Source organism: Apteryx mantelli, chromosome 2, assembly GCF_036417845.1.
Source record: "Apteryx mantelli isolate bAptMan1 chromosome 2, bAptMan1.hap1, whole genome shotgun sequence".
Classification (NCBI taxonomy): Eukaryota; Metazoa; Chordata; class Aves; order Apterygiformes; family Apterygidae; genus Apteryx; species Apteryx mantelli.
The window spans coordinates 58,658,843-58,677,328 of NC_089979.1; the positions used below are offsets into that span (position 1 = coordinate 58,658,843).

At 37.6% G+C, this 18,486-nt stretch overlaps 1 protein-coding gene across 4 annotated transcripts; it reads left to right on the top strand.

The window, feature by feature from the left end:
- Nucleotides 1-12: 12 nt before the first annotated feature.
- Nucleotides 13-17,545, top strand: RNMT (RNA guanine-7 methyltransferase). 4 transcript variants are annotated; one of them, XM_013942388.2, is made up of 11 exons: nt 322-438; nt 1,707-1,984; nt 4,069-4,201; nt 5,737-5,859; nt 7,006-7,121; nt 8,478-8,659; nt 9,267-9,431; nt 10,636-10,753; nt 12,069-12,170; nt 14,692-14,725; nt 16,687-16,816. In XM_013942388.2, the coding sequence occupies exons 1-11, from the start codon at nt 324-326 to the stop codon at nt 16,722-16,724; spliced, it is 1,404 nt and encodes a 467-aa protein (XP_013797842.2). In that variant the 5' UTR covers nt 322-323; the 3' UTR covers nt 16,725-16,816. The 4 variants fall into 4 exon arrangements, with proteins under 4 accessions (XP_067146840.1, XP_013797842.2, XP_013797828.2 ...); XM_067290739.1 differs by lacking the exons at nt 322-438; nt 14,692-14,725 and adding an exon at nt 13-51 and having other exon boundaries at nt 16,687-17,545; XM_013942374.2 differs by lacking the exon at nt 14,692-14,725 and having other exon boundaries at nt 16,687-17,545.
- The last annotated feature ends 941 nt before the right edge of the window (nt 17,546-18,486 follow it).

The window sequence follows — 18,486 nt, forward strand, 5'->3', positions numbered from 1 at the left end:
GCGTTGCAGGAACGTCACTTCCGCAAACAGGATGGCGGAGCGCTGTGCTCGGTGAGTCGTGCGCGCCCTCCTCCCGCACGGCCTGGCGGCGAGGCCGTGGGGCGCGGACCGGCCTGGCGGCGCGTCGGAACGCAAGGCGGCGACGCGGGCAAGCCGGCGCGGGCCCCCACACCCGCCTCGCGCCGTGGGGCCTCCGCAGCCGGGCGCTTGAAGTGGGCGGGGCGGGACAGAGGGGGTGGGGCAAGCCGGCGCGGCGCGGGGGGGCGGGGCCCGAGGGGAGGGGGGCGGGCGGGCAGCATGCTGTGCGGAGGCCTCCGCCGCCAATGGGTGGCAGGAGCGCCGGAACTCGCTGCGTGATGTCGCGGCGGCTTGTGCTTCTTCCATTGCTGGCGAGGGGAGGGCCGGTTAACGGCCCCGAGCGGCTCCCCCTGAGGGGAGGTCAGTGCTCGCTGCGTGTCAAAACCAGCTCCCTCGCTCTGCGCAGCCGCCCCCCGGCCTAGCGCGGCCAGACGTCTTCAGGGCCCAGTCCGTTAACGGGGCGCGGGGGGGCCCCGGCGGCTTCCAGCTCTTCTTTGTCCCATCCGACTTCACGGGCCGCGAGTGCAGTTTCCCCCCGTTGTTTGCCTTGGTGATTTGAGCCCTTCGGCTTTTCTTCTGACGGGGTCTGATGCAGCCCCGTGGGCACTTGGTTAATTTAGTGGCAGTTTTAAAAGTTTTGTGTATTTCTGAATTTAGGTCAGAGAAGCAACTGGTATAATGCTTGGAACAGCTGAGTGAAGATAAGAAAGAATATGTTTCTTGGAGAGCATTAGAAATAGATATTTCTAAAAATTGTGCTTAGAGGTGGTGCATTTTGAGGAAAGCCTTTCTGAGGCCTGTTTATGACCCACTTAATAGGTCTCTTGTGGCCCTAGTTGGGAGGCATAGGCCTAAAGACAGTGAAGCATGCATGTCCTTCATTAGACTGAAATAGGTTACTGTTTTATAAATGGAATGGCCAAATTATCCCCTCCTATGCCCTGCTGAAGAGTGGGTGCCCTGCTTCCTCATCATGGTAGAAAGAAGGCTGGGATGTACTAGAGCGTAAATGAGCTTCATACCAGTGGTTTGCTGCCATACAGAATGTATAGATATTCATAAAGTAGAGAAACAGAAAGGCAGTTACAGCTGAAGAATCTTAGTGTTAAGCTTGAGACATAGTGGTTATTCCTGGCAAACTTGAAAATCCAGAATTGATACGAAAATTTGCTATGAAGAAAACTTGATTTTTTTTTCATCTGTTTGTTTAAGGGTATTCCCTTTGAAAACATACCAGATTAAAAGATGAACTTGAGGTATTTTATCAGCTTGTGCTTCTAAACAGAAAATGATTTCTAGGTTACATTTTACTGGGGGAAAAAAAAGGAGGGAGATTGCAAATTCCAAAAGACAAAAAGCTTTGCAGGTGAATAAATAAAGATAGCTATGAGAGACTCAGACGTGAAGAACAGAGATATATCTTCATTGGTCTTATTATAATGAGAGTACTTTGAAATTCTGTGTATTTTATTTGGCTATCTATTAAATTTGGAGTCTGTGTGTTATATGTTATCTATGCCAAAGGCCTGTCTTATTTTTTCATAATAGTATTATTATGATTGAAAATCATTACAGTAACTGAAACTAAGCTAAATTCAACAGTGAAAACAGTATTTTTTTCTCTGTAGATTTCTGTTCTGATCAACGAATGAGGAGATTAACGTCTCAAAAAATGACTGATTTAACCAAGATAGAGGAGGAGGAAGTTGAGAAGAGTTTGTCTGAAGAAGCAGAGAGAACATCTCGTACTTTAGAGGAAGATTCAGGTATCAGTTTGGAAGGCAATAGCTCAACTTCAGGTACAGGGCACTCCACTGAAAATGAAAAAGAAATTGCTAGTGATAATCAGGACAACAGAGCGAAAAAGAGGAAATTAGATCCTGAAGATGAAGCTCCTAGGAAAATAGTGAGTATCATTTGTTTTGAGCTATGTTCAAATTCTTGTTTCAAAGCCTTGGCCCAAGAAAAGATTGAAAATATTTGCACTAAGCATGTGTGAACAAGTGTGAACCACCAGATGTCAAAATTAATTCTGTGGATAGCTTCCAAGCAAAATAACAGATGCAGAAGTTATGTTGGACTCAACAAAAGAGAAAAAGGGGTAATAATTAGAATGTTTAAAAAGTCTGATCTCAGGACATGCTGGAGATGGAAATGAAGTCTAATTCTAAAATTATCGTTCTGTCCTCTATGTGGTATCAATCTGGTAGTGTAGCATAGGATTTACTGGTCTTAGTCCAAGTCATGTATCTTGAATTAGTATGTCTTGTGTTTTGAGTTATCCTGTGTGTTAGTGTAGTTGTCTGTGTGTGGAAGATTCTTCCATGAGATATTTTGTCCTTAATCTCCTGAATAAGGTATAATTTAGAAAACTCTAGAAAGTGCATCTTCTGTGGTATAACTTTAGTATGATTTGTTAAGAAGATGAAGGACTGAAGGCTTTACGGGTACCTGATATTTCATTTTGTTTAAAACTATGTGTGAGAACAACTGAAAATACTTCTCCTTCTAACTGGGAGGGTGAAAAGGGAAATAAGGAACAGTTTTATACAAAACATTATTATGTATGCACTTGTAGAAATTGATGTTATAATGTCCAGTCTAACTCTGACCTTTTGGGATGTTTAAGTAATTAATTAATTTGAGAATGTATTTGATCTCAAGATTTGTTGAATTTATGGCTACATAATCTGGTAAAATAAAGGGTGCTTTTTGTTGTGGTTGAAGCATTATTAAATCTTGTATCTTTCTAATAAAGAGCAGTTTTGGGGTCAGGTTTAGAAGATCAAGAGAAACATTTTTTTTGTGTAACTTAAGGGTGTAGAGAGGTGATTACTTTGGATGCAGCTGCCTGTGCACGTTCTGAATGTTACCAAAATTATCTGAACCACTGAAGAATTAATGTAGTATATTAAAGCCAGTCAAACCTTCTTTTCCCTTGAGAAACTGCTATTTTAATGATAAGGTGTCTGGATATTGACTTCTGAAGTGGATTACTGTTGGGGATACTGTTTAATTGTGTGAACTTGTAGTGGCTGGACCTTTGTGGGATGCTTGTGAGTTTTGACTGATGAGAAGCTTTCATTCCTGTTTGTACTGTTATTTCAGATGCTTTAGCCCACCTCGCACAAATTGTGTTGATTGATTGTCTGTTCTGTTACTTTGTAATTTATGTATAATTTACTTTTATTGCATATTATGCATAAAACTGACAATTATTTAAAAGGGGAGAAAATCTTAAGAAGGTAATACCCAGGTACAGAATGCTTCTCTATATCATATGGGGCAGAAATCTCTTGGACTGATTACATTTATGGCTAAAATGGAGACATTTCTACAGCTAGCTGTTGAGTATTGAGTGGAGTACTGTCATCAAGCTATTGCTCACATTGGTAAGGCAGAGAAAGTAAGGTAGTTGGACTCTGGAGTTACAAATGGTCTGTTCAAAGCTTTAGCATTGTGATCCTTCACTTAATGGCTTTGAATACACAAAATCAGCAGACTGGCATTTTGGATAAATTGGCAGTGTGTACGCTTCTGTTAGATGTAAATACTGAATTTCAGATGCAGGATTTTTGAGAAAACTTAAACCTGAAAGAGTTCCTAGAGAAGGTACATCCTCCTCTTGAATCCCTGGCTTTTGGGTGAACAAAACTACTTATCTGAGAGTGATGGGAGTATTGTTAAAGACCTGAAACTTAAATATTTTCTGTGAATGAATGATGCTGGGCATCATCCTTCAGAAATTACTTGAACCAATGGAAAATGAAATTAAATTTTTAAGGGAGTTGTCTCTGCTGTAATTGAACTACTGAGATCAGTACCAGGGCAGATACAGGAGATGTTTGTATGCAAATAAAGCTGGTGATCTTCATGTCATTACTTGTTTACTTTCTTAAATCCTTAAAGTGAACATATTTCTTTTGATTACATGAAAAAATAATAAAAAGAAATCACTTTTTTTGTCTGTTCTCTTCCTCATCTCTACAGCATGAGATAGGCCATGGGCAAGCTGTAGCTGCACATTATAATGAACTTCAAGAAGTTGGATTAGAAAAACGCAGCCAGAGTCGCATATTCTACCTCCGAAACTTTAATAACTGGACAAAGAGTGTCCTCATTGGTAAGATTCCTTAACTGATTGCATTAGACTTTAACAAAATGTACCTAATGTTTGTACAAAAATGTAACTATGTTCTGCTTTCTGATGCTGATTATGGCACTTACTTTATGTGTGTTAATACAGTAAGATCTTAAAGTGGAATAAAATATCTTTATTTGGTTTTATTTTGCATCTTTGTGATGCTGTCTTATATTGCTGGAGTGCCAAATAAATCCTAAAGTTTCAAAAATCAACTGACCTGAAAACTGGAAAAAGTTCATATTGGAAACTGTTCTTCTTTCTGCCTTTTTTAAAGAAGAAAGGGTCAGCTTGCTTTAAACCATAAAGAATTTGTGTGTGTCAGATTGAGCTGTTCTTTTTATTTAAATCCATCCGAAATAATTTCTTAACATTTTTCCCAAGGCAATTTGTCTTCAGGTCCAGGTTAAGCAGAAAACTTGAACACACATTTTCTATGTTACCCATAGTCAATGGTTTAAAAAGATGAAAAAAATAGAGAATATAGTTCTTGAGGAAGAAGATATAGCAGCTTTTTATAAAAGACAACATCTACCATCCCACAAATCTAATTCCAAAGTGAGGAAACAAAGCCATCAGATATCTCCAAAGAAAGAAGAGAATTATTGGCAGAGCACCATAGACTCATGAAGAGGGAGCTGTGCCAGGAGATGTTGGCACCATTTGTCTTAGCATGCTGCATTTTGCTGTGTGGTATCAGAGCAGATAGAGGCAATATTTAGGTTTATATAAAGCCGTTCACGAAGCCTGTGTTGAAGCCTTTTAGTCGTAATGAATTTAAATAGTGTAGCATTATAGTGCTTGTATCAAAACATATTTCATGTCTCTTACTGTGAAGAAAAGTTGCTAGCATGCTGATATGTTTTGCATAATATGCCAACATCAGTCAGAGCAGAAATATCTAGAGAGAGTGGAGATAGAAGAGAAAATGAAATTAGTATATGTAGGATAAAAAGACAGCAAAGGAATATCTAGTTATTGCAAGGCCTAGGAAAGACTGAGTGGAGAACATTCTGCACATCTGTAATGTGACAGCAAGAAAAGGTTGCACCTGATACGTTGTTTTGCTCATGTTTCTTTTGTGTTTTCTCTTCTGCAGAATGCTTTCTCATACTTTTAGGTAAAATCTGCCTTTATTTTAAGGATAGTGAAAGGGAGCCCTGCTCTTTACTCACACACAGGTTGCTGTTAAGCAACTGTAAAGTTTTGCCTTTTTCTGCCAGGGAGACAGTTCAGAGCTCAAGTCACACTACCTGCAAAGCACATTAAGTATGGAAAGTATTCATTATCTTTTCTATAGTTTTAGGAATTTGTAGTTGTTGTTTTCATTAGTGAACTGTAGAAAGAGAGATTTAAGTCTGTAATGCCAAGAAGGCTTATAGGCAAAGTAGATTCTGAGGTATATTAAAATTCTTGAACCCTTTAGGGTTCTCTATACAGGGCCCTTCAGGGATCTCTGTACAATAAAAGTGAATTACAGAGGCCTGCATATGTATTCTCTCTTTTTATTTCCATAGGTGAATTTATAGACCGGGTACGACGGAAGAAGAGTGATATAACTGTTTTGGATCTAGGATGTGGCAAAGGTGGAGACTTACTTAAATGGAAAAAAGGCAGAATTAAAAAACTTGTCTGTACAGGTAAGAAGACACAATAACTTTCTAGGAAAAGTACACGAGTGTTTTATGGAAGAACAAGCACATCTCAGGTCTTTTATTCCTTCCTTTGTTAATAAGTCCAAAAATGCGGTGACATACCTCTTGTTGCAAAGAGGGTTTTTTTTGTCTTTTAACCTGAAAACCTCAACTTTATTGCCAACATAAATATAAGAACAACCGTTGTTTTTTTTTTCTGTGTAATCAGCATTCATTTCAACTCAACTCAAAGTTCGTATAAGTAAAGAAACACAATTGCCAGCAATTGTCTTTTTGTATTTCGCCATATCTTTTCTCCAATGTCTAAACTTTTGCAATGTTTTTACCATTCTGAAAATAAACATGGAAGAGTTGCATTAAAAAGAAAAAAAGCTGTGTTATGGAAGAAAAAACAGTGGTCTTGGATACTATCATCAACTAAAAATTTTCAGAATCAGAAAGGGGAAGAGCTGAAAGCTAATGAAATAATCTTTCGCTCTTAAATGAATTGCATGGATGTTGGGAAGGAGACACCATCTTCCCCTCCCTAGACAAAAAAGCACTGTAAGGGTAGTCTGGGGAAGCAACAGTTATTAAGTAAATTAATTGCTCACTGTTAGTTTTAAAATTATCTGAACTGTCAATATTCAGTGAAATGAACGCATGAGATAGGAACAGTCTTACAAGAAAAAAAAAATCCATGAATATATCAGCATATATCACAAATCATTGCATTTCAACATTTTTTATATTTGTAAGACTATGAAGAGCTTTCAGTACCATTTTGAGAAACTGGGAACTGAACTGTTCTAGCTAATTCATATTAGACAATTAATGCTAACTGCACTTAATCACCTAGTATCTATCACTTCAGATTTTGGAGGCTTTCTTTGCACCTTTAAGGATGGGAGCATTTTAAAATCTTCAGGTTATGACTTTTGTCTGAAATAAAGACAGAAAACTACATAAAGAGTTACAGTCCCAAACAAATTAAATTCTTTTCCTGCAAGTTGTAAATAAAACTTCCTATCTGAGTGTAACTGAAGACAACTTTTATCCATGCCCTAGCATGTCTGCTCTGCTCAATAATCTTTCCAGTTTTCTTGTTTGAGGAGAAATTTGCATATTTATTTATTTATTTATTTTTAATAGATATTGCTGACATTTCTGTGCAGCAGTGCAAGCAGCGGTATGAGGACATGAAAGCACGATGTCGCTATAACGAACATATTTTTGATGCAGAATTTATACAAGCGGATAGTACCAAGGTACAGTTGCCATGCTTTATAATACTTTGGAGATTTGACATTCTTATTTTAAGCAAGTATAGGAAGTGATGGTAGTGCTGTGATGTTTTGGGTATGTTATATAGTTTTAAGATCAGATTGTTGCGCTAACAGGAGAATCAACCATATTTTACAGTTCCATAAAGCATAGTTATATGTGTTTGGCTATTGTTTTCCAGTGTAACAGTTTTGCAGCTTGAATGTCTACTTTGGTTAACAAGTCTAGTGCTTTCAATTCTTTTCACCTGACAAGGGGAAAGGAAGGAATACTTATTTCTGGAATACACCATGAGATGTTGGCAATTGGTCAATGTATTTTTTATGCTGGAGTGAAAAAAGGACATCTTGTGATTTGACTTGTACATTTTGCTTATCTCAGTAATTTTTCTAGTAGCATTTTAACTCCTGTAGTACATATCTTTAACACTTGTGTGGTAGAGCAGATTTCTTAGACTGTATGAACCAGTTGTGGAATGCATTGCTGAGGCTTAGGAGACTGTCTTCTACCCAGCACTGCCTTTGCTTCCTGGAGATGAAGTCTGAGCGTGCCCTTCTGTCACAGGCTGAGCGGCAGAGCCTGGCTGGTTCCAGTGTGTTGATGGAAAGGCTGAACCTGTTCTTCCCAGCCCTACAGAAGGGGTCTGTGGCTTGAATTCTTGGTTGCCTCCCCTTATGAGGAATCCAGTCAGTTGCAGGCTTCCCATATGATCTCTCCCTTGACTTGAAATTGCAGTCAGGGAAAGGGGAGAAAGCCTTGGACAGGAAGAAAAGGGATATTTTCACATTGCTCTCACAGCTCAGTCTTGTATACAAGTGTATTGTCTGTTGTGCACTCTGTTCTGTCTGTACACACACAGGTTCATCTCCCTGACCCTCCCTCCCCCTCCCCCCCGGGTTGTACATTTTATGGGTATTTTCTGAGCAAGAGAAATGTCACTTCTGATTACAAAGACTTGATAGACAGAAATTTCATTTTATTATGATGTTTGTTTCCAGCTAAATTGTGGCTGGTTATAAACCCTGAACAGCAGAATATCTTTGGAGACTATTAGGTAGCCATTAGTTTTATTTTTGACCTCTCAGGTGTAGAGATGCAGTTACTTGACCACTTTAAAATAATGTTGAGGAAATGATAACTTTGAAATGTATATGTGTATTCTTGTTGTTCCTGAATGTTGTGCATGGTTTTCTTGTAGCTCTGGGCTTCTTAGTCTCATCTCTGATTGTATCGTTTTTGAAGGTGTGAAGGTGTGGGGGCTGAAAGGAAAAACTTCAAAGAATTAAGTGAATCGTGCTCGTTTCTTTAGCTTCTGGCACTTTTTTTTTAATCCATTTCAGGATCTCCTGTCTTCCAAATACAATGTTCCACATATGTGCTTTGACATTTGCAGCTGTCAATTTGTTTACCATTATTCATTTGAGACATATGAGCAGGCTGACATGATGCTTAAAAATGCTTGTGGGAACCTCTCTCCTGGGGGGTATTTTATTGGCACGACTCCAAATAGCTTTGAGCTTGTGTAAGTACTTTCATTTTCTATTAGTCTTTCAAAAGTGTGTGAAGCATTATTAAGTGATAGTCGTTCTTACAGTGCTCTGATATGTTTGTGCAAAAAACCCCCAAGTTTTTCTGCAATGGTTTTGGCTTCTAGTCAGGAAATCTCACTCATGAACTTGGATCAAATAGATGAAGCTGTACTAACCCTTGTCTTGTGCACCCAGGGCTCTTTTCGGTTGAGTCTAGATCCTGTGTAGACCTGCACTGACTTTAAATAGTGACAAAACAGCCACAAACTGGAGAATACCTGTTAGGGTTTTGCTATGGTAGTTCCAAGAAAGCCTCTTCCCTATAAACTGCCTGAGCTGCAGGTTAATTTCTGGGTCCGTTTAATCCTTGGTACATTGTGTAGGAATGATGAACTGTTAAAACCTAGTATGCCTCCTTGCTTAATTTCATTGTTTTGACGTCTTATTTAATAAGGGGGCTGGGAGAGTACAGAGATCACTGAACTCCATCCTGTGTAGCACTATGAAAAATACTTTCAGGTCTCTTATGGATTATTTCTCTGTCTGTAAAATTTAAAATCTGGTCAGTCAGTTACTATTTGTTTATATCTCGTTTTATAGAAAACGACTTGAAGCTTCAGAAACAAACTCATTTGGGAATGATGTTTACAGTGTAAAATTTGAAAAGAAGGGAGAATATCCCTTGTTTGGCTGCAAGTATGACTTCCACTTAGAAGAAGTGGTTGATGTTCCTGAGTTCTTGGTTTATTTTCCGTTACTGGAACAGTAAGTTAAGTTTTTAATCCATTGTATAATGCGAACAGTGAAATGTGAATAAGCAGTTGTTTAGCTTGTGTATCATTGCACAATACTGTCAGAAAATAAAAACATTTTGACCTTCTTAATATATTTTTCTCTCCTTCCTCATTTTTGTTGTTGTTGCTCTAATTTGAGAAGTTCCTCACATTTCTATCCAACAGTTCACGTAATCTGGCTTCTGACCATTTTACTCAATTGAAGGTGTTCTGGTCAGAAGCTGTGAAGACTTACACTAGATTTCACATAGGAATTTCAGTACTTGTTGGGCTTGATACGCAGCCAGCCTTTAATGCAGTTATCTTTCTCTTCCTTTAATCTTAACTTTTTTGGTTTCATTCTACCTCTCTTTAGTCCTTTAGAAAGTCCTCTTGTGTATCCTCTTCATTATGGTGTCTCTTTCTTGTCTTCCCCAAGTTTTTTTTTTCGGATGTTTAGGAAGGATTTTTCCTACAACTTTTATTTTCCTTCCTCTGCATTTACTTCAGCTGTGAACATACTTTTTTTTCTATTACCTCTGCATGAACTCAGATTTGGCTTTCCCAGCCTGCCTCCTTCTGAGGTATAGTCAGATGTTTCCATGTTGTGTGTGTGGTTTTTTTTTTTTTTTTTTTCTTTCCTCCCACCGTTCAAGCTCAGGATGGATGTAACACCAACACTGAGCTTTCTCTTCAAAGCTGTATCTTTTCACCCACTTTATTTCTAGATCACTATGAAGAATATCAGCATCTGTCACTGAGGCCTGTAACTTCAGTGTTGTTTGACCACAGTGCCTTTACATGTAATTTAAATGTAAATCTAGTAGAAGGTGGGAGTCTCAACATTTCTGTAGTAGCTAATGTGGCAGGATGGTGATACTGCAGGGGCAATAACTTTGTTTATGTGGAAACTCAGATGGAATTTATGAGCTTGTGTGCGTTGGGAGAAGAGATGTTTTTCTATTGAAATGTTTGTATTGAGTTCTTTGAAGATTTTTGTTGACATAAATCTAAAAAGTACAATTTGCAGTAGTAGTGCAGGCTCTTTTCATCTAAGTTCCTTTACTAAACAAATTATAGAGAGATTGTAATCCTAGTGAATACCATAAGATGTCACTGTGGCTTAAAACTGGTCCTTTGTAAATAAAAACGTAGTAATTTTGTGGATTCCCTAACTAAGCATATTATTTTGTCAGAATGGCGAAGAAGCATGGTATGAAATTGGTCTACAAAATGACATTTCGGGAATTCTATGAAGAAAAGATCAAGAATGAGGAGCATAAAATGCTGTTAAGGAGAATGCAGGCCTTGGAGGTAAATACAGGGTTAATTTGTTTCATTTACGTAGTGGTTTACATCTTGCTGATTATTTGTGCAACAATTGAAATTCTTGTTGTGAACATTCTGCAATTAATTAAAGACTACCAATAGAAGAACTAAGCTCCTATGGCTGAAAGCACAGTTCAATTTTGTAGGTAAAATTTCAGTTTTGAGGGAAATTTTCATTTTTATTAAATAGTAGGCAGAGGAGCACATTTTTTGCTTTTATTAGGCCAGGCATGTTTGCTTCTATTTTTTTGTATGGAAACCCAAGAATCATGTCTGATGTTACATAGCGATAACTGTAATACATTTCTCTCTCATCAGAGGGAGACTGAAAAGTGGATCTTTGTGCAAGAAATATTGATTGGAAAGACAGAAACTAATTTAGTAGGAATAAAAGGATAGGCTGTATTCATATAAGAAAATGGCACTTAATTGCAACTGAATTTATGTTTTTGCCCAGTGCCTCAAGCTGTTATACTGGATGGCTTTAGCAGGTTTAGGGAAGCTTTCCAACAACATTTCTGAGACTTGTTTTCTTACTTGCACTTCTCTCTTCTTCCCTCCTCCCTCAAACAGTAGGTGTTTTTGGCATAAAACTATCCAGTTGAATATCTGTTGGCATATTAAACATTTGTCATGTGGGCTGCAGGTGGACTTGACTGTCCTCTTTGACTCTGAAAGGAACAGTGCTCTATATGGGCTCATATTGCCAGTAGCACAGTGACACAGCCTCTTACCTATCAGCTTGTTAGAAAAGTGAGAATTGTCTTAAATTAGCGGCCACTTACTATTGAGGACTGCATTGGTAAGTACAGACTATTTTGTGCTTGTATATAGTCTTGAAAAGAATTGGATACTTCTGTTTATAGCTCCAGTGTCTCATTTAGCCATTTTAAGCATTCTGCTTGAAATCTCAGTTGTCTAAAGCTCAGTTCTCTGTACTTCTGCTTAAGAAATGTCATTTTGTTCAGTTGCTGTTCTGGAAGAGTTACATGAGGATAATATTCGTGATGAGCTCTACAAGGAGAAGAATTTTTCTGGCTTATTCCATCTATCATGTTTCAGAGGCATAATTAGAACTTAATTGATAAGTCCTAAGTGTCACTTTTTATGGGAAGTAGGTAATATCACACCCAATCATACGGGCTTTTTAAAGGAGGCATCTAAATTTAACAACCTCCTTATAAGTTCTGACCTCCATTTTGGGCCATGTCGTGATAAACCTTTGATTGATCTGGTCAGTGTATCTTACCACCTAATCAGTATTTTTTCTTTCTTTATTTTTTTTCCTTATGTTCTTCAGCCATATTCTACTTTTGGTGATTCCAAGCTTGTTTCTGATAAACCTGATGATTATGAGCATGCAAAAGAGTTTATCAAAGATGGCAAGGCAAAGTTACCATTGGTAAGTTCCTTCTTACTTCACTCGAATGAAGTGTGTTTAAAACTTAGGTCCTAATCTTGCAAACTTTTGGTATCTTCTTGTTTCAACTGCAAAACGAAATTGGTGTGATTGTCTCTGTGCATGTGAAAAATTACACAACTGCAAGGCCAAAGAGTTTGTCTAATCTGTACCCCTTTCTCAAAGAATCACATTCACTAAGTTGTTAGCTATTAGAGACTTGTAACAATGCAAAAGGATGTTTTGCCATCTTCCTTGGCAGCTGCTCTAACACTCCTTATTTTGAAATACTTTCTTTGGTTTCTGAATCTTCACACTACATATTTAACCCTTTTTTTTTTTTTTCTTCTTTTAATCCTCTGACATAGAGGTCAGTTGAAAATTTTCTTCATAATGTTGTATGTATTTGAAATCTGGAAATGTTTTTGTGCATTTCTCCTATTTAGCCAACTATTTCTCTTTTTGAATGCCTACACTTGGTTTATGACTATAGAAATAAAAGAAATATGATGCCATGAACTATTTTTAGTGGAGGTCATACTAGATTTGAAATCATTTGTCTAATGTAATAAGACCTTTTTTTCTTTTTCTAATTCTAGTCCTGTCTTCAAGAGGACTTACTACCTTTCTGAGCTTGTTGTCTTTCTCAGATTTTTATAAAGCGTTTTTCTTTCTTCCGTAGTCCTTAGGAGTACATGACAATCTTGGAGTCCATTGGATCCATTTTTAACAGTTGGACCCTATTTTTAACATCCTCACAGTTAGACATTGAACAAGCCTCTCTTTGCTTATGACTTTTCAGCCAGCTCTGTGTCCTCCTTATGTGGTCTAGTTGGGAAGACTGTGTCAGTTTCTGAGAGTTTCATAAGACTAGGGTAGAAGTGTTGAAGGTAAGGTAATGTGTGCATTGCTTCCTTTTATGTCATGGTCAACAAAAGTAAGTTTGGATTGCTGTGATTATTCTTGATTAGCTCCGTTTGACTTTTTCTTACAGTGTAGATGTTTTGGTGCTTATAAATTCTTTTATTTATTTAGATTTTTAAAATTAGGGTTTTTTATTTATATTGGATCTTGGACTATAATCAGCTTTTTTAAAAATAAGTGTTGTGCTTGCCCTTCTGCCTTCCTGAGACTGAAACAAAAAATAGGAATTAAATGTTTCAGTCTTTTTTTGTACTGTTTTTTTGTTTACAGTCCAAGTTAGGAAATAAGGCCAGTTGTTTACAGAATTTTTTATGGGCTTTTGTATGCTTTGCAAGAAAGAACCCAAACTGGAGCCTTATAGTTTTAGTAAAGTCATAAGCGGTTACTCCAAGATAGCATCCTACTTCATTGTGATGGATATAGCATGAGGCAAGTCAGCTTGAAATTTTTCACTTGGAGTGTGTTTTTTTTTGTTTTTTTTTTTTTTAACCATTGATTATTTACTGTTCATGTTCGGAATTCCTGAAGATACATGCCTTTTACTATGTGTATATATAAAAATCCTACACAAAGAGAGAGAAGAGATCCACTCTCAGTATTTGAAATCTAGTAGTTCTAAAAAGCAAATTGCAGCTTTTAAGAAATATGCTTAAGAACATGAGAATGAATGAGTTGGATGAAAGACTTCTTTTGCCTGATTTTTGTTCTTCAACAGTTGGCGAGTAGGTGTTGCCTAGGAAGAAGTGTAAGACAGTGGTGTGTTGCCTAGGAAGAAGTGTAAGACAGTGGTGTGTCCCCTGGCAGAATAGAAATCTGCTTGAACAAGCCTTTTTTTGCTAACTTTTAAAAAGATAAATTATTTGATCAGGATTGGCCAGTGGGTAGTTTATGGGCTAAATCATGCCCCCAGCAAGGACACAGCGGAATGGGATGAAGTGGCCAGAGCAGAAAATCAGCTTGTTGTTTGTCACCTCATGCTTCTTAATTGGTAGGGTAAATGGCAGTAGCTTTTTATCTTGAGTGCTTCCCTTGCTGCCCTGCTTGTGTCTGAAAGGCTGGGCTAGGAGTAGGTTTCTTAGGGCTGTAAGGCAGACTGTTGTTCACAATGTCTGAGCTGGGGTGGGAAGTGGCCTCCTACAATGAGAGCTTTTGTGGGCTGCAGGGAGATGTTAGGTCAAGGCAGACAGCGCTCCTGGGTAGGGTGGGTAGCCCTGTGGCATATGGTCTCTTCCTGACCTCTGCACGAGTGTTGGGAAAGGGGGGCTGGAGAGTGGCTTGAGTCAGCAGGAGTCACACTGACATGCTGTAATGGACCCAAAGTGCCTCTGAGTTGCAGTCCCACAAGCCTGTTGGCTCATTTTGCTATACCTATGTAATTCAGGTATTTTCCATGATCTGGGGTATCCCAATCCCCTACCATCCTAGATGTCAGAGTCGCAAGCATATGTGGTCTACAATAATGCTAATCTAGTCCCTAAATAGACAGCTAGTGTGAGTGGTTAGAAATTGGTCTGTAAAAGATTGATTATCCCTGAGTTAAATCTGTGTTTTATTTTTCCCTTGTACTCTTGTTTATACTGCCTGTTGTGTCCTCTTCTAGGGAACCTTGAGTAAATCTGAATGGGAAGCAACAAGTAAGTATTGTTTTGAAAACTCAGTGTTGACTGAATGGCTGGGATGAAAACTATGTAAAATACATAGGCTGCAAATTCTAAATAAAATGAGATATTTTGTGTATGTTATTCAAATGCCCAAGTATGGATTATTTAGTGTGCATGTTTCAAGAAATAGGGGGAAATGCATAAAAGAGATTGAAACTTTGCTATACTTAAGTAGCTTCTAGCATGCAAACTTTTTGAGTATAAATGTAGTTTGGGGAAGCATTACTTAGAATGTAGGAGAAGGGAATGCCAAACTTAAAGGATTATTTGGCCAGAATTAAAGGGTTTAATATAATACTTCTACGCTTTTGTTTGGTAAACTTGGGTATTATACCAACTAGAAACTATATCAACTAGAAAGCAAACTTCACTTGGAACGTGTGTTCTTCAAAAAAATATCAATCTGTATTGGGGAGACAGGGACTGAAGCTTTGCTCGTTGCCTGTAGTGATTAATACACTTTAGGAAGAAGCAATTAAAGCATAGCTAGTGAAAAGGTATTTAGTGGTTTGTTTATTTATTTATTTATTATTAAAAGTCAGTGCCTCAGACACTGAAAAGGATTTGATATTGTTAAATACGTTTTTGAATGCTGTGCGCAGATGTGTTACTTTTGACATTGGGTTTTTCTACTGTAAATTTAATAAAACACAGATATAAGGGGCTGAGAAGACTAAGGGTAAAAATTTTCTCGCAGAGAGATGGTTACTAACTTCTGTGTAACTGTAGCCAACCAGGATTTGCATTTTTACAGATAGTTATACCAGTTGTGCTAACAATTTAAAACAAGGAGACAAAAGTGCTGTTTGATTCGTGAATGAAAACATTTGGTTAATTTTTTTCCTGGTATAGAAAATTATGATTCACACCTTTTTAAAAATTAGCTAATAAAGGTAGACATTAATTCCAGCAATGTAAAAGTGTTACCTAAATCATGAATTTAGTTGAAAGGGGCTTTTTATACCTTTAAAAGATAAATGATTACTGTATTTCCAAAGTGGTCTCTTTCTGGAGAGATCTGGCATACGGTGCTTCTTATGTTTAGGGCGTAGACTCAGCTTGCCCATTAAGTGGAACCTCACTTTGCTTCACTGTTGAAGAATGTATATCAGGCTGGTCTAGATGGATTTTCCATGTAGCTATGGCACCTTATCCATTAAAACAAAAATTGGTTCAACTGGAAACCTGTCAAACTGGCCTCATGGTCTCTTAACAAACTAGTTAATTTAGCTGTCTGGTATGAAACATAAGAGCCTCTGACATGGCTGGCACTGTTTATATGCCAAGTAAGCATCTCCCAAAGGTGCTGGAATAGACTGAATATCAATTTCTAGAATGATGTATGTTTTGGACTTGAAAAAATGCCATCTAGTGTTTATAAATATTTCTTCTTTGTCCCTGATGCTTTAAAAGAGTAAAATTTCTTACCATGAGTTTGTTCACTTTTTAATTAAAAATGAAGTTGATCATTCCAAACCTAATTATCCTTTAATGCGTGTATAAAGGAGTCTTCAACTTAAAATTGTATATGACCTTTTATGCACCAGTGAATGTTAATTATGTGTGGAATGGCATAGTTATGGTTGCATGCTAATTTGTGAATTGCATTCACATTTCAGTAGTGTCATTAACTAAAGTTAGTGTTACATTAACAATATTAACAGTATTTAAAATATTTTGCTTTTATGCATGGCTAGCTCCATCTTGAAAATATGCCTACAAACTGAATTACAAATATGTTTGAATTGAGTCACTGTTAGAATTCTCTTTTGTGAGTTTGCTAGAATTGCTGATTAGAAAAGCATAGCAATTTTTATTGTTTCAGTAATCTGTTAATAGATTGTTTGGGTGAAATATCAACCTGTTTTCATTTTGAAAACTCACATGAGTGGCAGAGGAAACTGTAATTTTAAAAACTTCATTTTCTTTCTCAGGTATTTACTTGGTGTTTGCCTTTGAGAAACAACTGTGAAACTTCATATACTGGATGCAGCAAGAAGAGATCATACCCATGTGCAAGTTGGAATGGTCTAAAATCCATTGTGGCAACTATTTTTTTATTTTTATTTTTTAATTATCAGAAGTGTGCAGGGCACTACCAAAAAATGAGAGCAAGCTCATGATTCTGAGTTACATTTGCCTGTCTGTGACAGATGGACTTGTGTGTGTATATATAAGAAAGATTCAGAACCAGTCTTTTTAAACATTTGTAAGTAGTCTGCATGCCCTCAGAACTCGTGTTTGAACTTGACACAGCTTTATGTTCCAAACAAATGTATTGTTAGTACAAATATGTTTGTGATTACAAGCCTGATCCTGCACTTCCTGAAGTTAATGGAAAATGACTGTTGATTTTGGTGATGCAGAATGAGGGCCTAAATATTGTGCTGCAAAGCTCAATTGATTCATAATGAGATATATTCAGACATATAGGGTATGTCTACATTGCATGCAGGGCTAAGTGGCAAATAATACCTGAGTCAATTTGAGTACCTCTGTGCTGTGCTCTGACCTGCAGTGTAAATCTACCTTAGTGGTATTCAAGGTGTAGTTTACATGGTAAAGTTCCATGCTGTTTTTGGTTTTTGTGCTTGCTGATATGTAGTGTCACTTTGTGGTGCTTTCAAGATTAAATTGGTTCGTTCTGTACAAAACTGCTTTGAAAAAACTGATTTTCTAAAGGTTTAAATCTCCAAGTCATTCTTCTAAGTATGACTGTGCAGTAATCAATAACAACTGCTGAACCTAGATTACTGAACATTTTCTATTACATTAAAGACTCTCGTGACTCTCTTTGTAGTTTTAATGTTTCCATTGTTCGTAGTTTACCACTGAAACTTCCTAGATGGATCTTTTTCCAATATAGGCATGTTTCCCACTTGTTTCACAAAGTTTCAAATGGTCTTCTCAGCAAGATGAGCTGTTGGTGGTGGTGGGATCCTCAATCCAGTCCTTAAGGCATTAGGAATGCACTCAAGTAATGGATCATGAACTAAAAGAGGAACCTGTATAACATTCGAGGATATTGGTAATTCACTCTGGGAGGGAGGGTCGTGCATGTGCGTGCATGCACACAACCCTGGACATGTGGATAACGATCCCCAAATTACAGCCAAAAAAATTTGTTCTGGAACATAATCTAGACGTATCAGTAAGTAAAATTGCAACTAACTACAACCCTACTGCTCAAGTCTCTTAGAGCTGGAGCAGGGATTTCCGGTGTGATGTTTGTTCTGCTTTCAACATCCCTGTAGCAGCCCAGTAGTGGGTGGGCATGGGTGCTTTCTTCAATTCTCCCCTCCACCCAACTTGCTAATAGTAGCTTTTTGCTGCTGTTGCCTAGTGTAGTTTACATACAGATAAAATGATAAAATGTTGATGGTATGTGGATATTTTGCAAAACTATAATAAACCTAGGAAAGAACATACATTTCTGTTGGAATTAAACATTCAAATTATTTGAGCTTGTAGTTGGATAAGCTTCCCTCTCTAATCAGATCATATTTTTTCCTCGACGGTTCTTATATATATATTTTTAATCCTATAAAAGGTCATCTGTAAACTTCACCAGGGCAGTGCAGTCACAGTCAGTACTGCTGCTGAAATTAAACAAACAACACTTTCTGGGCTGCTAGAAATAGTACTTATAAAACTAGCTGAAAAATGCTAATGCTTTAGAAGTGCCGAAATGTTTCATTGAACTTCATGTGTGCATCAAAACTAGGTCTGTTAGA